At 38.9% G+C, this 24,023-nt stretch overlaps 1 protein-coding gene across 3 annotated transcripts in view; it reads right to left on the reverse strand.

The window, feature by feature from the left end:
• The window catches only part of SYNPO2 (synaptopodin 2), a 172,470-nt gene extending 164,674 nt beyond the window's left edge, over window positions 1–7,796 (reverse strand). For all 3 annotated transcript variants that reach the window (XM_055274702.2, XM_055274699.2, XM_055274701.2), the window contains exon 1: window positions 7,459–7,796. In XM_055274702.2, coding sequence (XP_055130677.1) covers window positions 7,459–7,563 — 105 coding nt within the window. In that variant the 5' untranslated portion in view covers window positions 7,564–7,796. The remainder of the gene's footprint in view (window positions 1–7,458) is intronic.
• Between the last annotated feature and the right edge of the window lie 16,227 nt (window positions 7,797–24,023).

A 24,023-nucleotide genomic window follows, 5' to 3' on the forward strand; every position in this document is an offset into this window, starting at 1 on the left:
GGTGCCTAAAGTAATCCAAAACCATAAACATGCTCTCACTGAGGTTGTCAAACAATGAAATATCCCTCAAAAGAGTAGATGTTATTTTCTTTCTCAGATGAGTCTTTTAACTTTATGAAGGTGTTTACTCTTCAGAATTGTTTAATGAACCTGTTTCAGAAACTCTTCATTTGCTTTTATAAGAACCTCACTGCATTCAGTTTCATCACGAATCTGTTAGAAAAGACACAATAAACTTGGAGTCCATATATTCTTCAGGTTTATTGATAAGCAGACTGGTTCCATTTTCAGTCTTTCTCCCATTGCACATTATCTTACAGATGTGTTCCTGTAATCCTTTTCCTCAGGCCCATTAAAAAAAGAATAGTTTGTTATCAATATTTTCAAGGATTAAGGTTAGATTTGGTGAGATTCTATTTCATACAAACCCTATATTGAAGTCATTGCAATTTTCAACAATACTAAGTGACAGCCTGTTCTTTTTATCCAGGCTGACGCAGGGGAGTAGCATGATGCCCCTAATAGAGGGAAAGAATTATATTTAACTTTGGGCTTCTTTATATAATGTTTTTGCAATTAATTTATTTTTTAGGATCAGTTTTTTTAATCTATAAACTGAGAATTATAAAACTTTATCAACTGAATTAATATTAAGAGAGATAACATATTAAGACACTTTGGAAATTATAAGATATACACATGTGAAGTATTTTTAGCTAAATATATAAGTTAGTTTATATTCTTAAACACTAATTAACTGACAGAAGTTATTTTGGAAGCTTCATTAAGAAGATTGCTATGAAAAATATGCAAAATATCCAGTTAAGTATAACGTGTATGCCACAATGACACTGCATACTGATGTCCCCATTTGGCAAGGCAAGGATCCTTGCATTTCCTGTGGATGAGTGACTATCATAAAAGGTGGCTAGATTTGAACCATCTTGCCAAGGCCCTACCCAGAAAGACCAAACTCAACCAGAGTCTAGCAGGAGAAAGCTGGTATCTTGATGAACCAATGGGCTTGTAGGGGGTACAGAAGAGATTATCAGAAGCCTGATTTCCTGTGTTAGCGGACTGTGCACTAATGAGGCCCTCAGCTCTCCTGGAAGAAACCATACACATGCTCCAGAATTTGGACACCAGCCTCAGAGAGGACATTAATGGGCACTCACATTAACCAAAGAAGCACAACACCCAAAGAAGAGAGAAATACCACCTCATTCAGTTATGAATAAATATATCTATCTGCCCCGTTCCTCTTCACATCGTTCCTCCTTCCCTCAACCATGGAGAGGCTAGGGGGATATGGGTAAAGAGCAGATACCCTCCTTTCCATGCCACACCCTGGAGCCACAAGCCTGGCCACAGTGACTAGGGAGAGAGTTCAGAGTCAGATAGTTGACTGAAGCTTTAATTAAAGTTGACTGTTTTAATAACCAAAAGCCACCAGAAAAGATGAGATCTGCCCAAAATGTTACTAACAAAGGGATTCATCTTTATCATGTTGAAAGCAGTTACTGGAAGAAATATATGTTTATAATGGAATGAGTTGACACTTCTTAAAAAAAAATCAGTTACATCACACAGGTTCATATCAATCACGTGTTCTTTATGTATGTTAGTCATGAAAACTTATCACCAACTCATGTGACTTCCATTGATGATCATGTTAAAACTAATATTTCTAGGCAAAATGAATGAAAATTTGACTGGGCCTAACAAGAAGTGTATATTCTTCCTCTTTCTTTCTCTTCTTTTTTTTTTTTAAAATGTGAAGCAGTACTTTAGTAACCTGGGATGCTTTTTACTATTAGACAGATGTATAGTTTCGGTTAGCCTAGAGAAGTGTTTCTTGAATGTTACTGTCAGAATGTAGAATTCTCAACTTAGAATAAGAACTCTGAACTTTTATTGAGTATTAAACAAAGGCAATTGTTTTTAAAGCAAATCATATTCTCTCTCTCTCTTCTTGTTCCCTTTTCTCCTACTCTCCTTCCCCCTGCATCTTTCTCCAATTTTGTTCCCCCGACTTTCGCCCAACACACTCCACCCACTCGCACTTATGAAGGCACTAGGCAGGCTAGCAAGTCCACGGATGGAGAAGACAAGCTACCAGGGAATAAACTGCTAGTCTCCCCTCTTGCCAGTTCCCCTGATATTTACAGTAATCATTTTGGAGCTTCCCAATACCTCCTCTTCCCCACTCCCACTGACCCAGGCAGCCCATCCATTCTGGCTTCAGAAAGGGAAAACCCTCCCACCACTATTGTGACCTGCTCACAGCGCCAAAAACTCAGATAATTTTTAGCCTCTCTCTGGTCTTCCTCTTAAGTTGACTAGAAGAGAGGCAGTGGGGAAGGGCGGAAGGGACATAGTGTGCCACCACCCGTCAAGCCCTATGGGGACCTATCTGGCCTCACTTTTTTTTTTTAAACCTCTTCTTGAATTTTCATGACAATTATAGAACATCAGAGCAATAAAGAATCTTAGATGATTGATGATGATGATTTCATGAACCAGCAAAATATATATAATATATATTCATACATATATCTTCTTTTTTAAGTTTTATTTTATTTTTAATTGACAAGTAATAGTTGCATGTATTATGGGGTACAACGTGATGTAGTGATACATGTATACATTGTGGAATGATCAAATCAGGCTAATTAGCATATCCATCACCTCAAATATTTATCATTTTTTTGTGATGAGAACATTTAAACTCCTTTTTTAAGCTATTTTGAAATATGCAATACATTATTATCAACTATAGTACCTGTGCAGTAGAACATCAGAATTTTTTGGCCTCAACTTTCCATAGCAGTGGTTGTGAATCTTGACCACACATCAGAACTCCCTTTGGAATGTTTATAAATCCTGATGTCCAGGGTGAACCCCAGATCAATAATTAAATCAAGGTTGGATACAAACTATGGTATTTCTTTTAAATAATCTTTCCTTTTGAGACCACTTTAACCTACTTTTATCCTCTCGGGCACCTGTTTCCACCAATGAGGAAGAAGAAAAATCAAATCTCATCATTTTTTATAGCTTAACCATTGGCAAGCAATGTATCCTTTCTGTGCTGCAATTTCCTCATCTCTAAAATGAGGATTTTTTCATACCTACTGTTTAGGTTTTGAGGAACATTTGAAGAGATAATACCAGCAAAGCATTTGCAACTTTTCCTGGCACATGGCAAGGGCTTGATACATGTAAGCTACATATGTGCTATGTCCAGCTAATGGCAAAGTTCACACATAATGAATATTTTATCTCATTGTCATCTTTCAGAAACCTCTCAAAATATACAATTCCAAAATAAGGGTTTTTTTAATATCGCCTACTTAATAGATTTACCTAGAGCGCACTAACTTCTATAAGCATGTCTGTGTTTAAAATTCCTAGAAAGGGCTTAAAATCAATTTAAAAATTAAGTGATGAAGCATATTTTAATAAAGATATTACTAGTTTTCATATATAGGAAGGAGCATTTATTCTCAAGTATACACATTCAAACACATTAAAATCATTTTCCGCCTTTAGAAATACCTATGTTTCTGGAATTCTTCTATTTGAAACATTTTAAAAACCTTACTGATGGCACTAAGGGATAAGAATTATATTATCTGAAATGTGCTTTGTGTAAATAATACATTTTTATTCGAAATCTAAAAGAACACATATCCAATAGTAGATAAGAATTATTAAATTCATTTTGGCCTTATGAAATGAAGGATTATACGATGTCACCTCAATTTTAATGAACAATTATTTGAAACTTTGAACTAAATTCAGTAGAATACATGCTATAGTGCTGCATAAGATTTGAAGAAAAAATAAATTTCTAACTATATTAAAACATATAAAGGATAAACAGTCTGAACATTTTTTTCTTAATTATTTTCAAAATGTGAGTAATTTTTCAATTGCAGGTAAGATTTTTTGTAAAACAAAAATTTCTCCCCACTCCTTTATATGAGGATTTTTCAAAGTGATTTGCCAAAAGTACGTCCTGAGACAGAGCCAGACAAGTACATGTCCCAAAAGAGAGAGTTTTGTAAAGAATAAGTGCTCACATTCTTTTTGTAAAGCTATCTGCACACACCGTGGGGTTTTCTGTTTGGATAAATTTGTTTCTGTTTATAATCTCTTGAAAATATACTTTGCAGAGTATTATGCTATAACTCAGTGTTAGAAATGTTTGCCTCCCATCACATATATTTAGAATATAAATTAAAAGATATATAAACATTTTAAAAACAAGCTTATGTTACTGATTACTTGGGCCTTTTAAAAATTCAGTTTATTTTTTAAAACAAAACAGATTTTCGTGCCATTGAGCTTAACTGTCAATGACAAGTTTTGGTAATGAATATTCCTGTTATCTATCTTTAACATTTGGGGTTTGTGTATAGTTCAACCAGCTAACCAAATACTAAACATGTTTGAACATATCTCAGAAGTGACTAAATATGTCACTATAAGGATATTTATTGGGAACTATAAAGTTATTCAATTTTTTATTGTTCTTAATAACATTAGACTAAGTTTTTTTGCACTATTTCTGCCTGTTAGATTTTTACTCTATATAGAATTATGAAAAACCTAAATATGTAGATATTTCACAACAAGCCAAAATGTGTTATTGTTTACAGAACTGCCTTGTAGCATTCCCATTTTAAGGAGCATGGTTCAAGCACTCGCTGAAATTTTCTTTTCTTTGAAAATTTAAGTTTTCCTTCCACTCCCAAATTAATTCTGTGCATGTTATTCAAAACTGTGAACATTTGATTTGACAGCAACCATCTCTCTAGCCTTTCTGTCTCTTTCCTTGCATCCAGCCCTAATAAGCTATCACCAGTCCTTACAAGAAGAAAAAGATTATGCCCAAGCAACATTCACTTTGTCTTGAACTCATTGAGATACCATGAATAGAATTGAATTGACTTAATGTTTTAAATAAAATACAGTGATCCTAGTGAGGCAATGGCCTTGATAACAGAGAGTGATAAGCACTTTGTTCCAAGGGATTTCTCCCACAAATAATGCTAGTATAAGAAATCAAATATAATCGTTTGAACTAAAAAAAAGAAAAAGACCAACAAAAATGTGCATTGCCACAGTAATTTAGAATTTACATCTTCTATAAATAGCTCTTTAGTCTTTTTAACATGTGGACAAAAGGTAGACTGTAGACTACAGTCTGTCTATCTGTCTCTCTCTCTCTCTCGCACACACAAACACACAAGAATTAAGGCAAACTTCCAGATACTTTTATAATGATATTTTAAAATCTATAGCTCTAACTATAGTATCACAAACTACAAAAGCAAAGCAAACATCTAGACGCTTTTATAATGATCTTTTGAAAACCACAAATGTATTGCTGGGTATTTTAGGAAGAATGATTTGAGGGGAGTGTAGGACTGGATTCTGACATAGCCTAACAACCTTACTGAATCCTGGCAATAGAGATGCCATTAGCAGAGAATCTCCTCCACAGCGCCCTTTCCTTTCCTAGCAATCTGCTTCAGCTCTTCAGTGAATCGCCACAAGGAGGTTCCACATTGAAATCGGCACATGGAGAACTCAGAAGAAACCCACTACCCACTCTACTCTTCAGGCCTGGCTGCCAAAGAGCCACCAGAGAACAACAGCACTCAGCGACTCTGTCCCCATATTTCAATTAGTAGGCAAGCGATTCTAAAACTGTACACTATCAAGATCGTAGAATACTTGGGCAAGACAGAGCTTCGTAGACTGCGCAGTCCAATTTCTTCCTTACTTCTTTACTACCTAAGTTAAAATCTTTGTCTCTCTCTCCCTACACACGCGCACACACACACACACACACACACACACACACAGAGAGAGAGACAGAGAGAGAGAGAGAGAGAGAGAAACCGATGAGACAGGAAGGGGGAGAGATTTTCTTAAGGCCAGGCTGCAAGTTAGATCAGAGCTGGAATTAGAACCCAAATCTCATACCTAGAAGCAGCCAACTGCTATTCTAGACTCAGGACAAATCCGCTTCAGTGTCATGAATTCTACATATGCTAAATTGGGCATTCATATTTTATCTGAGGTTGCCTGCTATTGACTCCTAAAGGAACCCAAGAAAACCACCTTTCTGAGCCTTTAATCACTCTGCCAGTTCTAAGCTGAAAACTCAAGGCAAGTTACTTAACATCTCTGGGCTCTTTCCTCATCTAAAATTCATGGGTTGAACTGCAGACCTCGGAGGAACTTTCCAGTTATAAAAATTCTGCTTTTCATCTACTGTTTTATGCTTCATTCTTGATGTTTGCAATTTTCACTAGGTGGCAGGATTCCACCATCACATTACGAAAGGATTTTCAGATGATGCCTGGAAGCAAAAAGAAGTTTCAAAGAAACTTCTTTCTTCGCAAGGGACAGTAAAAAAAAAAAAAAAAGCAAAAGCCAGAGGGAAACAATAACTACAAAAAAAAAAAAAAAAAAGTAAAAGCCAGAGGGAAACAAACAATAACTACAAAGGCAATGGCCCATGTATTTTATAAAGATCTGTACCCATTTTTAACATAAGCATAAAATAGGAAATTAATCCCATGCTCTTGCATGTTCTTCAATACAATACTATAATTTGCAATTTGATGATAAGGTTAGGTAAAAGTTTGCTTAGTTTTGTGCATTTTAAATGCCAATTAGAGAATACCAGATCCCCTTGGGCTAACCAGTAATGCAGGCAATCTAATTTCAATAAAAACTTAAAGCATTTTAAATAGTTATTAATGTGTTACAAAGTTATCTCTTAGTTACTTATAATATATTGAGATTATCTTCTAAGTTTATTTTTGAGATCTTGACCAAAAGAATACATAAGAAGGAATACAGCACTTGGATTTTTGCATTTATTTGTCAAATCCTTAAAAGGGTATTCTTTAAAGTAGATTTTATGACACTTCATCATAGTTTTAAAATTATTGCCCAAAATTGTCCTTTTCATGAATGCTGCATAATAAATGTCACTACCAACACTCTATATGAGTCCCCAAAATAGCCAAGCAAAGTCGTTATGCTAAACTGAGCGTTTCTCCTCTGTCAGAGCCAAGTGAAGTGACATGAAACAATAACTCAACTGAACATTCTAAAATTGCCTGGAAGAAACGCTCCCCAGTGTTTTGCTTGTTGTCAGAAGAACATGGTTAAGCAGGCCTTTTCCTCAGCTGATAAATATGGCATTCTTCCCACCCACCCCTCATCGATTGCAAGTTAATTACATAGGATGTGGCCCATTACTCTCCAAAGTTTCTTAGAAAATAACTCACTTCCTAGAAAAAATCTTAATATCCGCAGCAAAATCAAACTAATACTTAGACTTCTGCATCAGAACTTGAAAACACCATCAACAGGTTGCTTTCATTCCTTCCTTCCTAGCACAGAGCCGTTGACACTTCGTTCAGGTCCTACCTTTGCAACTTGTAAGGGCTGCTTCTGCTCCTTGCCACCTTGCAATCTGAACCCCCAGGGCGCCCCTCCAGTCATGGAAATGCAGATAAAATCCCCCGTGCCCATGTTTTCCTTTTAGTTGGGCAGCATGAAGAGCTTGAAAAGACAGACGAAGCTTGGGTGCGGTAGAGGATGCGCCCTCAGCTTCGGGCGCCTGCCGAGGACGCCGGACGGGGTAATGCAGAGCGTCCTCCGCTGCTGCAGCCGCTGCCCCAGCCGCCGCCCCAGCCGCCGCCCCAGCCGCCGCCCCAGCCGCCTGCTGCGAATTTGTGCGGCTAATGGGCTCATTCTCAAGGAGGCAGAGGCGCTCGCAGCATCCAGGACACAGCCCACTCTTGCGTCACTCTCCTTTGCTCGGCCCACCTTCAGGGAAAGGAAAGCAGCTTCACACACAGGAGAATGTCCTCACGTGGGGCGAGATAAGGGAAAGGAGGACGGAAGGGAGAGCCAAAGTTCTCTTGCACTAACAGATTAAATCCAAGCAGTTAAAGGTATAAGTATGATTGAAAAACTTACATTTAATAATTCTGTAAATAGTAAAGGACACGTGAAGGTTTAATCTCCACGCCATGAATGACGTCCTAAAATATGAGCGTTCAGAATTCAACTACTAGAGGATTAGATTCTCTCAAATAAATGTTTTGAGAATTGCCACATTTATGAATGGAACAGACAAAAAAGAGTTAAAGTGAGTTAAATTACTACTTTTCTGTCTGCAGTCTGCTGAATTATTCCTATAAGAGGAAACAAAAGAAAGCACAAACTTTTTGTTAATAAACCTCCAACTCTGAAAAGTACCTTTCTGAACCGTATATTTAGAGAAAGGGGAAGAGAAGAGACAGAAAGGGAGAGAGAAAGAGAGAAAATGAATATGAATTTTTCTCCTGGAAACTACATTCTTATAATTACATCTATTGCACAGTTTGGGGTATGTTAAATTTTAACGCGTTTTGTTTTCTTTCTACCTGCTGATCTTCTTAAACCTAAACCCAACAGTCAACTGCATAAAATGTACAATGTCACCTACAGGTTTCTTATTTTTATAGTTTGTCATCCCCTGTCATGAATCTGGGTGGTCCGATATAAAAGTAGATTTTGTATATTCCAAATATTTAAATGTTTTAAATCTGAATACAATCTGCCAAAAATGTACAAATGGGACGTTTTAATTTTCCCATAATACTTTTGTTTTCCATAACATTCATCCACATAAAAACATACTAAATAAGGAAGAGCCTGGGAAAGTTAGTTTGTGTTACTTGTGGTACCAAACAAAAGTGATTTCCAGACACACTGCCTGTTTCAGCACTAAGAAGCACTATATACAGTAAGTCCTCACTTAAAACGTCACAGATAGGTTCATGGAAACTGTGACTTTAAAACCAATTTTACCATAGACTAATTGATAAAAACAAGGTTAAGTGACTACAGTCTATTTCTGGCCACAAAGACATCACCAAACTTCTAAATAAGATTAAAACACTTCTAATGTTAAACATGGAAATAAATGTCAGCTACACGTGCATTTAAGAAAGATTAATAAAAACAAGATAATCATTGACCCAATTTTTGGTGAATCAGTGAGTGAGGGCAGCTGTAGTGGTGGTGGATTCAATCAAGGAATAAATGTTCACAAAGGGAAAATGATAAGGAGTACCTCCTGTCACAATGCAGTTCAAAACCATCACAAATATAGCAGGCTCACTGAGCAATTTCATACGGCATCATTTATTGTCATGCATTTGTGTGATTAACATATTTTATGAATTTTTATTTGACAATAATTTGCATCCATACATTCATTCCTCCTCCAACCCACTTATTCCAATTCAGGGTCTCCAGTGGCTTGAGCCTCTCCCTGCAGCTTAGGGCGCAAGGCAGGAACCAGCCCTGGACAGCCCTGACCATCCCATCAGAGGACACACACACACACACACACACACACTCACACTCACTCAGACGGGGACCATTTAGACACGCCAGTTCATCTCATGAGCACAGCTTTGGGATGTGGCAGGAAACCAGAGGACCTGGAGAAAACCCGTATAGACGTGGGGAGAACTTTCAAACTCCATACAAACAGTGGCCCCAGCTGGAAATACATTTTTTTTCCCATCAATGTTGTCATGAAACAATGTTCAATAAAATGGCATTATTCAAGGACCTGTGGTACAATGAACATTTTACACAGCCCATGCTCCCCAGAAGCCAAAGGCATCAAGTGATTTTATTTGTGACTCATCACTGGAGTAAGGACAATGAAATCAGAGATGTGGCACTGGAAGAGATCCTTTGAAGGTCATGAGGGCCAGATACTCATCCCAAGTTTGATTCTCTTCAGAAACACGAATTGACTTTCCAAGTCTTTCCTTTAAACAATAGTTACAAGAGACATCATAAAATATGAGCTTTGAGACTAATTACAATAGCAAAGACTTGGAACCAACCCAAATGTCCATCAACGATAGACTGGATAAAGAAAATATGGCACATATACACCATGGAATACTATGCAGCCATAAAAAAAGAATGTGTTAATGTCCTTTGCAGGGACGTGGATGAAGCTGGAAGCCATCATTCTCAGCAAACTAACACAGGAACAGTAAACCAAACACCGCATGTTCTCAGTCATAAGTGGGAGTTGAACAATGAGAACACATGGACACAAGGAAGGGAACATCACACACTGGGGCCTGTCGGAGGGTGGGGTGCAAGGGGAGGGAGAGCATTAGGACACATAATGCATGCGGGGCTTAAAACCTAGATTAGGGATTGATAGGTGCAGCAAACCACCATGGCACATGTATACCTGTGTAACAAACCTGTACGTTCTGCACATGTATCCCAGAACTTAAAGTAAAAATTTTATAAAAATGAGCTCTGAGAACAAAGGAAAAAAACACTTTCATATTTGTTCTTTTTACTTTTTCATGTCCCTCCTGCTTATCAACCCACTCAAGTCTAGCTTGAAATTAATGACAGTGTCCTCCTTAAATCATTTCTCCCTTAGGCTTCTAGGGCCCAGCAAGCTCTAGGCTTTCTTCTTACCTCTCTACCCACTCTTACTGAAGATTTACTCTGTGCAGGAACTTGAAATATAATGTTGTATTTATTTTCAAAGCAACTGTGCTAGATAGGTATTAGTGTTTCTCTTTTACTGGCAATTAACTATGCTTTAAATCCTAAGCGATACAGCCAGGGTTTGAACTTTTGTCTGCCCAAATTTGTCTGCCCTAATACCTATTCTTAATCATTGCTATTCTGCCTCTAGGTCTTATGTATTCCCTGATGCTCATCTCATGCATCCAATTATCCATTAAGACCTATGGATCTGGCTGTGTGCAGTGCCTCATGCCTGTAATCCCAGCATTTGGGGAAGACAAGGTGGGCAAGGTGGGCGGATCACTTGAGGTCAGGAGCTCAAGACCAGCCTGGCCAACATGGTGAAACCTCGTCTCTCCTAAAAGTACAAAAATTAGCTGGGTGTGGTTTTGCACACCTGTAATCCCAGCTACTCGGGAGGCTGAGGCAAGAGAGTTGCTTGAACCTGGGAGGCGGAGGTTGCAGTGAGCCGAGATCGTGCCACTGCACTCCAGCGTGGGCAATACAGCAAGACTCCATCTGAGAAAAAAAAAAAAAAAAAGACCTATGGATCTAACTTCTAAATAGTTTAGAAATCTGCTCCTTCCCTCATTTCCTACTCCTGAGACCACGTCTATCTCTGACCTAGACTTCAACAGTCTCCTAACTGTTGTCTGTATTCCAGGCTTGTTTCCACCCTCAATTCATTTTTTACTCTAAAACCAGGGTGAAATTTTGAAATATAACGTCTATGTTATTTTTCCTATGGTTCAAATCTTCAAGGGCTCCCATATAAAGTCCGAACTTTTTTACATGGAAACACTTTCTGCCTCCCACTCCCTACATCTTCCACCTTGTTGCTTACTACCCCTACCTTGGATTTTATGATTCAGACACACAGAAGTACTGTTCTTTTCTCAAACTTGATTTTTTGTTTCACCTGCTTAGGCATTTCTCCAAGCTATTCAGTCCTTGTCCACACATAAATCACCTAGTAATTCCTCCTTATCCTCCAGCCTCAGATTAGAGATCACATTCTCCAGGAAGACTTTCCCGACCTTCCCGGTGTCTAGGTTAGGTGTTCCTTCCACGTGCTACTATCACTCTGTACTTTCCCTCTCAGTCTAATGGTCTCTTAAGTTGTCTGAATCCTATGCTAGGTTATTAACCCTGTGAGATTAGGAGTCATTGCTGACTTATTCAGAATTCTATCCCCAAGTCTAATAGCTCCTGATGAATGATTGGTGCCCAATTAATATAAGTAAAAAAATTAAATAAGAGTTTCCAGAATAAAGACATAGAAAAGAGAGACAAAGTGTTCTAATTTATTTTTTTCTTTACTTTGTTAGACTTGGAACATTTGAAATAGACCAAAATTCCTCAATTATACTCCTTAGAAACCGTGTGGAATAGGTAGTGGCCACCTCCCTAACATTCTATTTCCCATTGGTTAGTAGCTATTGGTTTAGGTAGAATTGATCCTCCCACCTCAGCAGTGTGGTTGATCTAAGGCAATCAGAGTAATTCTTCCTCCTTAACACAGAGATAGGTACAAAACCTAGGCCAAAATCAAAGAGATTCCCTTGGCCTGAGTGATTAATTCATGTATGCTCCAATCACAGGGAAGCTCAAGACTTCTCTGGATTGCTGTCAGGGCAAGGCCTCTTCTCCATGGATGTTGATTCGCAGCTAATGGAGAAAGCCAATGTGAGGACAAAACCACCACAAGGTGTGTTGGGAGAGACAGTCAGTCCTTCATGGGTCTCTAGTGCTTCTATATGTCTTTCTGGGTATGCCAGAATGCAACGTCCTGATGCCTTTTTTCCTGAGCCATTTCTCAGGATTACGTTTACAGCAAGCAACCTTGAGAAAAAAAGATAATATCTCAATCTGAAACAAAGAGCAGATTTGCTAACTCATTATTATAAAAGCAATGAATTATCTAAGCTCAATGCCCCCTAGCTGTGATACAAACCCACTGTGTGTGTAGCATCCATCTGGGTCATATTGTGTCACCCTTATGGGGCTTGGGGCAAGGTGAACTGATACAAACATGCTGATGTTTCTGCGGCTTGCAGAGCCCTGAGTAGTAAAGTTCTTTGTCTCTGACCCAGAAGTTTCATATGTTCTTCCAGCACCTATGAAACAGTAACAAGCTAATTTAGTAGCCTGTAAGGACAGTAAAATCAAATCCCAGACCTAACAGGGTGAAACTGAGAAATGAGAAGAAAAATGAAACCAGAGCCCTGATCAAAGAGCACATAAGCCTGACTCCTTTTATTTTATTTGGGTTTTAAGAATAAAAACAAGAGCAAAAAAAAAAAAAAGAAAAATCTATTTTCTAAAAAAAAAATGGCTGAAGTCATGTTGACAATGGTCTTCTGGGACTAACTCTAATTCTATGCCATTTAAATGATTTAACAATGTATCAGATACTTTGTTTTATACTACCATTTATTCATTCACTCAAGTAATTATTTATTTAACAAATAATACCTATTCTATCTTTCCCCATTTTGATATCACTGTAAGATTTCTGGCCTAACATGAACTGAGAGAGCACATTATGAAGCACATATATTCCATTAGGAATGACTTATTCTACAATAATTTCATATTGGCTACCTATGCCTGGCTTGTGCCTCTTTTTTATTTTCCTAATTCAATTTTCACTCAAAAACATCATTACTTTCTATTTTGAGCTAATGTCTATGACTGCTTCCTAATTATTCAAAGAACTAGAAGTTACTCTTCATTATGAATAAAATGGTAAAAATTTTTGGAGAAAAATAAAGCATTACAGCAAGGAAGTAAACATTATTATAAAATTATGTGAAATTTAAAATGCCAAAACCAGGAAAGATGCATCATGATTTTAATATCTAAAGCAAGCCTAAGTCTTCCTGTCCTTTTGGGCCATCAAATCTTCCTGCTTATTGAAAGGCCTTTAAAAAAAAAAAAAAACAGGCCAGGCACGGTGGCTCATGCCTGTAATCCCAGCACTTTGGGAGGCCTAGGTGGGCAGATCACAAGGTCAGGAGATCGAGACCATCCTGGCTAACACGGTGAAACCCTATCTCTACTAAAAGTACAAAAAATTAGCTGGGCATGGTGGCGGGTGCCTGAAGTCCCAGCTACTTGGGAGGCTGAGGCAGGAGAATGGTGTGAACCCGGGAGGTGGAGCTTGCAGTGAGCCGAGATCATGCCACTGCACTCCAGCCTGGGCGACAGAGTGAGACTCCGTCTAAAAAAAAAAAATTAGCAGGCATCTTACAGCATTAACTAATATATTTATGTGAATGTGGTTTGAATGGCTCAACAAGTAAAAACCCCATGTATTAAAGCCCTCTTAGGATACATGTCTATTAAAAGTTTCATTTTCAAAAAGTATGCTTTATAAAGGTGTGTGGGGTGTGTGTGTGTGAGAGAGAGAGAGCATATTTTAGGATAATGAAGTTGAGATAAATAAACATATTAGGCATTTTATTTTTCCAAAAGATTGAAGGGTATTTGTCTGTAATGTCAAGGAATGAAATGACAATATTGACTCAATGTCTATTGACTATAGTTTTGCTACTTTATGTTTTTACTAATAAATATTGCATGTTTTACATTTGAAGAAATACTGAATTATCTGAAACATCAGAAAGAGTAAAGACAATTTTTAGGGAAAAATGTAATGTCAATGAATTACTGAAAATGAAATTTAAACAATAGCTTCTATATTTTTTAAGGAATCAAGTCATTTTCTCATGGGTTGTGATTATTTGGAACAGCCGCTAAATTGTACCCCCCAAAATCAGTGTTAAAATTTGGAGCTTTGAAATAATGTATTTTGTTGTTGTTTCATTTTACTTCCCCCCAATAAAAAGTGACCGACAACAATAAGAGGTAAAATTATGTATATGGGAAGAAATTAATATCCCAGACAAAGACAGCAAAGTCTTTAAAATGCCATTGTTAACCTGTGAAAGAAACATGCTGGTTGGGATTAATTGCAAATAACAGAACTTTATCATAAGTGCCAGATAGATAGATCATCAACAGGATGGATAAACACTTGAGGACCTATATTTAATAGTTATGCAACTCTCTGATTATTGGAGAATCACACATTTATCATGTGCTGGGCACACTAGGGGCTGATGCAACTGGAATACTTCTGTGGTTTCCAGGAATGAAACGCGCGCCCCTCCATGAAAAGCCATCTGAGCAGGTGGGGTGGTGCTCTGTAGCATTCCAAAGAGGGAGAGAATGAGCAGTGTGAAAGAAGACGCCCTCAGGCCCTACCCAAAACATTTTCCCTATGATCTATGTGCCCTCTCTCACTTGGAGGCCGAACGTGGCTTAGGGAAAAACTACCGCTGCTACTACTGGCCAGTGATTTAAAGTTCTGCCATAGAGGCTCGCAGTCGTAAGGGGACGCTCCCCAGCAACTCTTACTTTTACATAAAGCCCAGGGCTGTTGCCTTGCTTCCCCTCAGGGCATAAGAAAGTGTATTACTGTGCTAGGGCTCCATAACAAACACCACGGATTGGGTGGCCTAAGCAACAGAAGTTTATTCTTTCACATTTGGGGGTCTGGAAATCTGAGATCAAGGTGTCAGCAGGCTGGTTCCTTCTGAGACTCTCTCCTTGACTTGCAGATGGTCACTTCCCTCTGGCTTTGCATGGTCTTCCCTCTGGACAGGTCTATATCTTAATCCCTTCTTCTTCTTCTTTTTTTTTTTGAGACGGAGTTTTGCTCTTGTCACCCTGGCTGGAGTCCAGTGGTGCGATCTCAGCTCCCTGCAAGCTCCACCTCCCGGGTTCATGCCATTCTCCTGCCTCAGCCTCCCAAGTAGCTAGGACTACAGGTGCCCGCCACCACGCCTGGCTAATTTTTTGTATTTTTAGTAGAGACGGGGTTTCACCTTGTTAGCCAGGATGGTCTCGATCTCCTGACCTTGTGATCCACCCACCTAGGCCTCCCAAAATGCTGGGATTACAGGCATGAGCCATTGTGCCCGGCCCTTAACCTCTTCTTATAAGAACACCAGTCATATTGGAATAGGGCCCACCCTGAAGACCTCATTTTAATTTAATTATCTCTTTAAAGACCCTTTCACAAACACAGTCATGTTCTGTTTTACTAATAAATATTGCATGTTTTACATTTAAGTAATACTGAATTACCTGAAACATAAGAAAGTTTACTCTTTTATGTAAAAGTAAGAGTTGCTGGGGAGCGTCCCCTTACGACTGTGAGCCTCTATGGCAGACCTTTAAATTACTGGCAGTAGTAGCAGTGGTAGTTTTTCCCCAAATTTTAAGGAAAAATGTAATGTCAATGAATTACTGAAAATAAAATTTAAATAGTAGCTTGCACAATTTTTTTTTTTCTGAAACAGAGTCTCGCTCTGTCACCCAGGCTGGAGTGCAGTGGTGCGATCTCAGCACACTGCAACCTCCACCTCCTGGGTTCAAGCAATTCCCTGCCTTAGCCACCTGAGTAGCTGGGATTATAGGCGCCCGCCACCACGCCCAGCTAATTTTTGTATTTTTAGTAAAGATGGGGTTTCACCATCTTGGCCAGGCTGGTCTTCAACTCTTGACATTGTGATCCACCTGCCTTGGCCTCCCAAAGTGCTGAGATTACAGGTGTGAGCCACTGCGCCCAGCCAGCTTCTATGATTTGAAATGAACAAAAACATTTTTTTTATGGATCATGATTATTTGGAACTGCCACTAAATTATACCCCCCAAAATCAGTGTTAAAATCTGGAGCTTTGAGGTACTGGGGATTAGGTCTTCAACATATGAACTTGGAAGGACATAATTCCCCCCATAACAAGAAAGCACAGCATACAGACAGCCTAACTGCTTATTAGTTTCTTCCCAATGCACAAAGTATATAAAATGACCATGACAGAACAATTTTTCAGATTTTGATCATTTTGTTGGTTCTTCAGATTTTCTCCTTCTTCTTATTCCGAGCAAGTAGCCAGACCCTTACAATTTCCGTACCTCAGGGACTTTTGCTGAGCAGGAAAAGAAGGTGATAACAGTGATTCCCAGTTTTGTAAGGCCTAACCTTCATGAAATGATGATGCAAGGGGTCTCAGAGGGAGAGGAAAGAAAGGGGAGCACCGTTGAGAGAAATAAGGAGGGATTCTGTCGTGACAGGGATGATCTGCTGCACCTGGGTCTCTAAAGTAGTGCAGACCTCCGTGCTGCTGACAGGCAACAGGCTCCAGAGGCAAACGGCTGCAGGGTCTCAGGGGGGAGGCGGGACATCAAGGGAAGGGCTGCCAACCCCGCCAACATTCTTCAGCCACAAGCATGTCACAAAAGTTGCAGTTAGGTACCTGACTGCTGGCCAAGACCACGGACAGTTCAGTGACCAGTGAGGGCAAATGATTGGTGACCTGCTGCTCTGTTGAACCCCAAGAACTTTGCAGCCCCTGGTGTTTTAGTCTGTTCGGACTGCCATAACAGAATATCATACACTGGGAGATTTAAACCACAGAAATGTATTTCCCACAGGTCTGGCAGCTGGGAAGTCTAAGATCAAAGTGCTGCTAGGTCCAGTGTCTGCTGAGGGCCCTCTTCCTGGTTTGTAGATGACTGTCTTCTCATTGTGTCCTCACATAGCAGAAACATAGAGAAAGATCATCTCTCTTGTGTCTCTCTTCTTACAAGGGCACTAATCCATTCACAAGGGCGCTATCCTCATGAGCTAATTACCTTCCAAAGGCCCCACTTCCAAATACACACTGGAGATTTAGGATTCAACATATGAATTTCAGGGGAGACAAAAACGTTCAGTTCATAGAGCCTGGGGAAGAGGGGGCCCTAACCATGTCTGAATTGGCACTTCAGTGTTCGGAATTGGTTCATTCCAGTGGGTTCATGGTCTCGCTGACTTCAACGATGAAGCCACGGACGCTTATGGTGAGTGTTACAGTTCTTAAAGATGGTGTGTCCAGAGTTTGTTCCTTCAGATGTTCAGATGTGTCCGGAGTTTCTTCCTTCTGGTGGGTTCGCGGTCTTGTTGACTTCAGGAGTGAAGCCGCAGACCTTCACAGTGAGTGTTACAGCTCTTAAAGGTGGCACCTCTGGAGTTGCTCATTCCTCCCGGTGGGTTCATGGTCTTGCTGACTTCAGGAGTGAAGCCACAGACCTTCGCAGTGAGTGTTACAGCTCTTAAAGGTAGTACGGACCCAAAGAGTCAGCAGCAGCAGGATTTATTGCAGTGAGGAAAACAATAAAGCTTCCACGGGGCAGAAGGGGACCCGAGCGGGTTGCCGCTGCTGGCACTGGTGGCCAGCGTTTAGTCTCTTATTTGGCCCCACCCATATCCTGCTGATTGGTCCATTTTACAGAGCACTGATTGGTCCATTTTACAGAGTGCTGATTGGTGCGTTTTTACAGAATGCTGACTGGTGTGTTTACAAACCTTTAGCTAGACACAGAGTGCTGATTGGTGCGTTTTTACAGAGTGCTGATTGGTGCGTTTATAAACCTTTAGCTAGACACAGAGTGCTGATTGGTGCATTTTTACAGAGTGCTGATTGGTGTGTTTAGAAACCTTTAGCTAGACACAGAGCACTGATTGGTGTGTTTACAATCCTTTAGGTAGACAGAAAAGTTCTCCAAGTTCCCATCTGACCCAGAAGCTCAGCCGGCTTCACCTCTCCCTTCCACCAATTCAGTGAGATGGAGAACTAGGGTTGAAGTAAATTGATTTAAGTGATAAAATAATATTCTTTTTGTTTTATTTCATTTTATTTATTTTTAACTTTTATTTTATGTTCAGGGGTACATGTGCAAGTTTGTTATACAGGTAAATTGCATATCATAGGGATTTGTGCACAGATTATTTTGTCACCCAGGTAATAAGCATAGTGCATAGATGGTTTTTCAATCCACACCCTTCACCTACCCTCCACCCTCAAGTAGGCCCTGATGTCTATTATTCCCCTTTTTGTGTCAATATTTACTCAGAGTTTAGCTCCCACTTATAAATAAGAACATGCGATATTTGGTTTTCTGTTCCTGTGTTGGTTTGCTGAGGATAATGGCCTCCAACTCCATCCATGTTGCTGCAAAGGACATAATCTCATTCTTTTCATGGCTGCATAGTATTCCTTTTTCTATATGTACCATGTTTTCTAAACGATTCTAATGGTGACGGGCATTTAGATTGATTCCAAGTCTTTGCTATTGTGACTAGTGCTGCAACAAACATTCACATGCATGTATCTTTATGGTAGAACAATTTATATTCCTTTGGGTGTATACCCAATAATGGAATTGCTGGGCTGAATGGTAATTCTGTTTTAAGTTTTTTGAGGATTTGCCACCCTGCTTTTCACAATGTCTGGACTAATTTACACTCCCACCAGCAGTGTGTAAGTGTTCCCTTTTCTCCACAACCTCACCAGGATCTGTTATTTTTTGACTTTTTAATAGTAGCCATTCTGACTGGTGTGAGATAGTATTTCATTGTGGTGCTGATTTGCATGTCTGTAATGATCAGTGATGTTGATCTTCTTTTCATAGGCTTGTTGGCTGCGTGTATGTCTTCTTTTGAAAAGTGTTTGTTCACGTCCTCTGCCCACTTTTTAATGGGGTTCAGTTTTTGCTTGTAAATTTGTTTAAGTTATTTATAGATTCTGATTAGACCTTTGTTAGATGCATAGTTTGCAAATATTGTCTCCCATTCTGTAGGTTGTCTGTTTACTCTCTTAATAGTTTCTTTTGCTGTGCAAAAGCTCTTTAGTTTAATTGGGTCCCATTTGTCAATTTCTGTTTTTGTAAAAATTGCTTTTGGTGTCTTCCTCATGAAATTTGCCTGGTCCTGTATCCAGAAAGGTATTTCCTAGGTTGTCTTCCAGGGTTTTTATAGTTTCAGGTTTGATATTTAATCCATCTTGAGTTGATTTTTGTTTATGGTGTAAGGAAGGGGTAAAATAATATTCTTGAGCAAACTAAAAACACATTTATGTGCTTTTAAGTTTATAGTTCATTCATTCATTTGAAAAGCATCTGAAGGCCAGGTGCAGTGGCTCCCTGCAATCCCAGCATTTTTGAAGGCTGAGACAGGAGGGTCGCTTGGACCCAGGATTTCAAGACCAGCCTAGGTGACATAGGGAGACCTTGTCTCTAAAAAAGAAAAAAAAAATTTTAATTAGTTGGGCAGAGTGAGCATAGTGGCATGTACCTGTAGTCCAAGCTACTCAGGAGGCTGAGGTTGGAGGATTGCTTGAGCCTGGGAGGTCAAGGTTGCAGTGAACCATGATTATGCCACTGCACTCCAGTGCAACAGAACAAGACCCTGTCTCAAAAAAAAAGAAGGAAGAAAGAAAAAAAAGGAAAAGAAAAGGGAAGGGAAGGGAAAGAGAGAGAGAGAGGCAGAAAGAAAGGAAGAAAGAAAGAGAAAGAAAGAAAGAGAAAGAAAGAAAGAAAGAAAAGAAAGAAAAAAGGAAAAAAAAGAAAAAGAAAGAAAGAAAGAAAGAAAGAAAAAAGGAAAAGAAAAGAAAAGAAAAAAGAGAAAAGAAGAGAAGGAGGAGGGAGGGAGGGAAGGAAAAGTATCTGAACAAATAAATGCTGGGTGCTGTTCTAAGTTCAGGTGACCTACCTATGAGCCACAAAGGAAAGATGCGTCCTTGGCATCTTGGAGACTACATTTTACTGGAGAAGCCAGACAATAAATAAGTAAACAAAAGAGTTTCAGAGAGAAATGAGGGTTAACAAAGAAATAAAGCAGGGTGATATGGCAGAGCACGATGGGAGTAACACAACACATAAGGTGATCAAAAACCCCTCCCTGAGCTGAGACACAGATAGCTGAGACACAAACTGACAAGGAGACAGTTACTTGAAAAGCAGGAAGAGTGGGAGGCAGGGCAAAACATGCTTTGTCAACACGAAGAACAGATGAAGACTAGTGCAATTGAAGTGTGGTGGATTCCTACCTATTACCAGAGAACAATTTAATACGACGTTGACGAAGCTGAGCCTCTTGGGCCCTCACTTTCAGAATCCCTTCAAGAATCTGAAGGACCCCAGCATGTGCTCACATGTTCATATGCCTTTGTAAAATCTGCCAAAGTAAATACTTAAACCAAATTTGGTTAAGATTGTTGTTAACTCTAACTTCCCCTTCTCATGGTACTGGAGTAGTCAGAGCAATTTTGGAATCCAAGCTAAAGGGAAGATGAGTTGAGGATTTGTTCAGTTTGGGTTTAGTGGAATATATGTATGTGGTTTGAAATTGCATTCATGTAAAGTTATTGCCACTGCCCATTGAAGAAATAAACAGCTTCCAGTCATACTTCTATCATGTGCCAATTCACCCAGCGTGGAAACATTAAAGGGCAGAGGTTTACCACAACACCAACACATTGTAAGATGCAGACACTGTCAGTATTTGGGTAGTTGAAAAGTTGAAAGGTTGCAATGTACAGAGCCAGAAGGTAGTCTTTGGAAAACGCTTCTAATCATCAAAAAAAAAAAATGTCAGTGAAGGATTCATCTCTTATTAAGGTGTAGTCAAATACAAAGGATTCCCTTTTCAGGAACATGCTAGATAACGGAAGCACACACAATCATAATCACATCATACATTTTTATGGCTATCAGGAGAAATATAATTTATCAGAATTCCTATGTTTTGGGGCACAAACCTGCAGACATGTTACAGTGATGACATCTGTATAGGAAGTTACATGTTGTGTACAATCCAATGATCAATATTAAAAAACTAATTTTGATAAACCATGCTATAAGTTAATGTAAAATATGATATTACAAAATTATTGTCATATAAAATATCAGAGTATTCAACCAAAAAAATAGAGAAAAAAGTATGTCAAATGGTTAATAAAAATACTGTTATTCCAATCTAAATGCCCATCAATGATAGACTGGATAAAGAATATGTGGTATACATATACACGATGGAATATGATGCAGCCATAAAAAGGAATGATATCATGTCATTTGCAGGGACATGGATGGAGCTGGAAGCCGTTATCCTCAGCAAACTAACACAGGAACAGAAAACCAAATACCGCATGTTCTCACTTGTAAGTGGGAGCTGAATGATGAGAACATATGGACACGTGGTGGGGGAACAACACACAATGGGGCCTGTCAGGTGGGGAGAGCATCAGGAAGAAGAGCTAATGGATGCTGGGCTTAATACCTGGGTGATGGGATGATCTGTGCAGCAAACTACCATGGCACACGTTTACATATGTAACAAACCTGCACATCCTGCACATGTACCCCCAAAGTTAAACAACAAGTTGGAAAAAACTACAGTCATTTATCTAAATTTTGTGTATTTTTGCAGCATTGTGTGTTTGTGGTATTTATCATCTTTTAAAATACTTGAAATTTTTGTTTTTTTCTCATTTTAAATAAATATCTGGTTTCATGTTTAATTTTATAATTATAATTTGTATTCTTTTTCTTAAAAGCCTTCCACACCACCATTGAATTGTAACAGTTTAGACCCCACAAAGCCTCTATCTACTCTTTCCCAGTTTACTTACAGCAAGGAGGTCCACAGCAGGGAAAAAAGGCAAAACTTAACCAGCTATAAAAAGAGCCATGGTTCAGTCACAGGGCTAGTTTCAGATATATCAGATGCACAGTTGTATCACATGGTGTCCACTGGTTTTAGTTCTAGTTTATTTTGATTTTTTAAATATATGTCACACAAATTAGGAGAGAATTTTGCCTTTTAACAGGGATTAATTAGTGTAATTTTTTCCATAGATAAAATCAACACTTTAGGTCATTATTATTTATTTGGCCCTCTTCTGACCTTTTAATTTTCCACATCATTCTTCCTATCCCATCTGTTACTTTATAGTTTTACAAAGTGAATTAAAATGTCTGCTTTGCCCTTAGGCTTCTAGAAGCTAATAATGTTAAACATAAATAATATTTACATTTATAATGTCAAATGAATATTTAAACAGTTGCAATAGTAGTATTTAAAATGCCTAATAACATAACATTACCTGACTTTAAATTATACTACAAGGCGATAGTAGCCAAAACAGCATGGTACTGGTATAAAAGCAGACACATAGATCAATAGAACAGAATAGAGAACCCAGAAATAAAACTACATATTTATAGCTCACTGATCTTTGACAAAATAAACAAGAACATACAATGGGGAAAAGGACACTCTTTTTAATAAATGCTGGTGGGAAATTGGATTGCCATATGCAGAAGAATGAGACTGGACTCCACTCTCTTACCATATACGAAAATCAACTCAAGGTGAATTAAAGACCTGAAACTATAAAAATGCAGGAGAAACCCTAGAAAAAACTTTTCTGAATATTAATCTAGGCAAAGAATTCATGACTGAGACCTCAAAAGCACAGGCAACAAAAACAAAAATGGACAAATGGGACTTAATTCAACTAAAAAGCTTCTGCACAGTAAAAGAAATAAAGTGGGCCGGGTGCGGTGGCTCACGCCTGTAATCCCAGCACTTTGGGAGGCCGAGACAGGCGGATCACAAGGTCAGGAGATTGAGACCATCCAGGCTAACACGGTGAAACCCCGTCTCTACTAAAAATACAAAAAATTAGCCGGGCACGGTGGCAGGCGCCTGTAGTCCCAGCTACTTGGGAGGCTGAGGCAGGAGAATGGCGTGAACCCGGGAGTCGGAGCTTGCAGTGAGCCGAGGTCGCGCCACTGCACTCCAGCCTGGGCGACAGAGCGAGACTCTGTCTCAAAAAAAAAAAAAAAAAAAAGAAATAAAGTGAACAGACAACCTGTGGAATGGGAGAAAATATCGCCAAACTATATATCCAACAAAGGACTAGTATTTAGAATATACAAGGAACACAACTCAAAAACAATAGCAAATAATAATAATCCCATTCAAAAATGGGCAAAGGGTATGAATAGACATTTTTCAAAAGCAGACATACAAATAGCCAATAGGCATATGAAAAATGCTACACATCACTGATAATCAGAGAAATGCAAATTAAAGCCACAATAATATATTATCTTACACGAATCAGAATGGCTACTATTAAAAAAACAAAAACAAAAAAATAACAGATATTGGAAGAATGTGGAGAACAGGAAACACTTATACACTGTTGGTGAAAATGTAAATTAGTACAACCTCTGTGGAAAACAGTATGGAGATTTCTCAAAGAACTAAAATTAGAACTACTGTTTGATTCAGCAGTCTCACTACTATCTGCCCAAAGGGAAAGAAATTATTATATCAAAAAGATACCTGCACCTGTGTGTTTGTTGCAGGACTATTCACAATAGCAAGCGTATGGAATCAACCTAAATGTCCTTTCATGAATGACTGGAATGACTGGAGAAAGAAAATGTGTGTGTATGTGTGTGTGTGTGTGTGTACACACACACAATGGAATACTAGTGAGCCATAAAAAAAGAGTGAAATT

The sequence above is a fragment of the Symphalangus syndactylus genome, chromosome 4 (genome assembly GCF_028878055.3).
Source record: "Symphalangus syndactylus isolate Jambi chromosome 4, NHGRI_mSymSyn1-v2.1_pri, whole genome shotgun sequence".
Lineage (NCBI taxonomy): Eukaryota > Metazoa > Chordata > Mammalia > Primates > Hylobatidae > Symphalangus > Symphalangus syndactylus.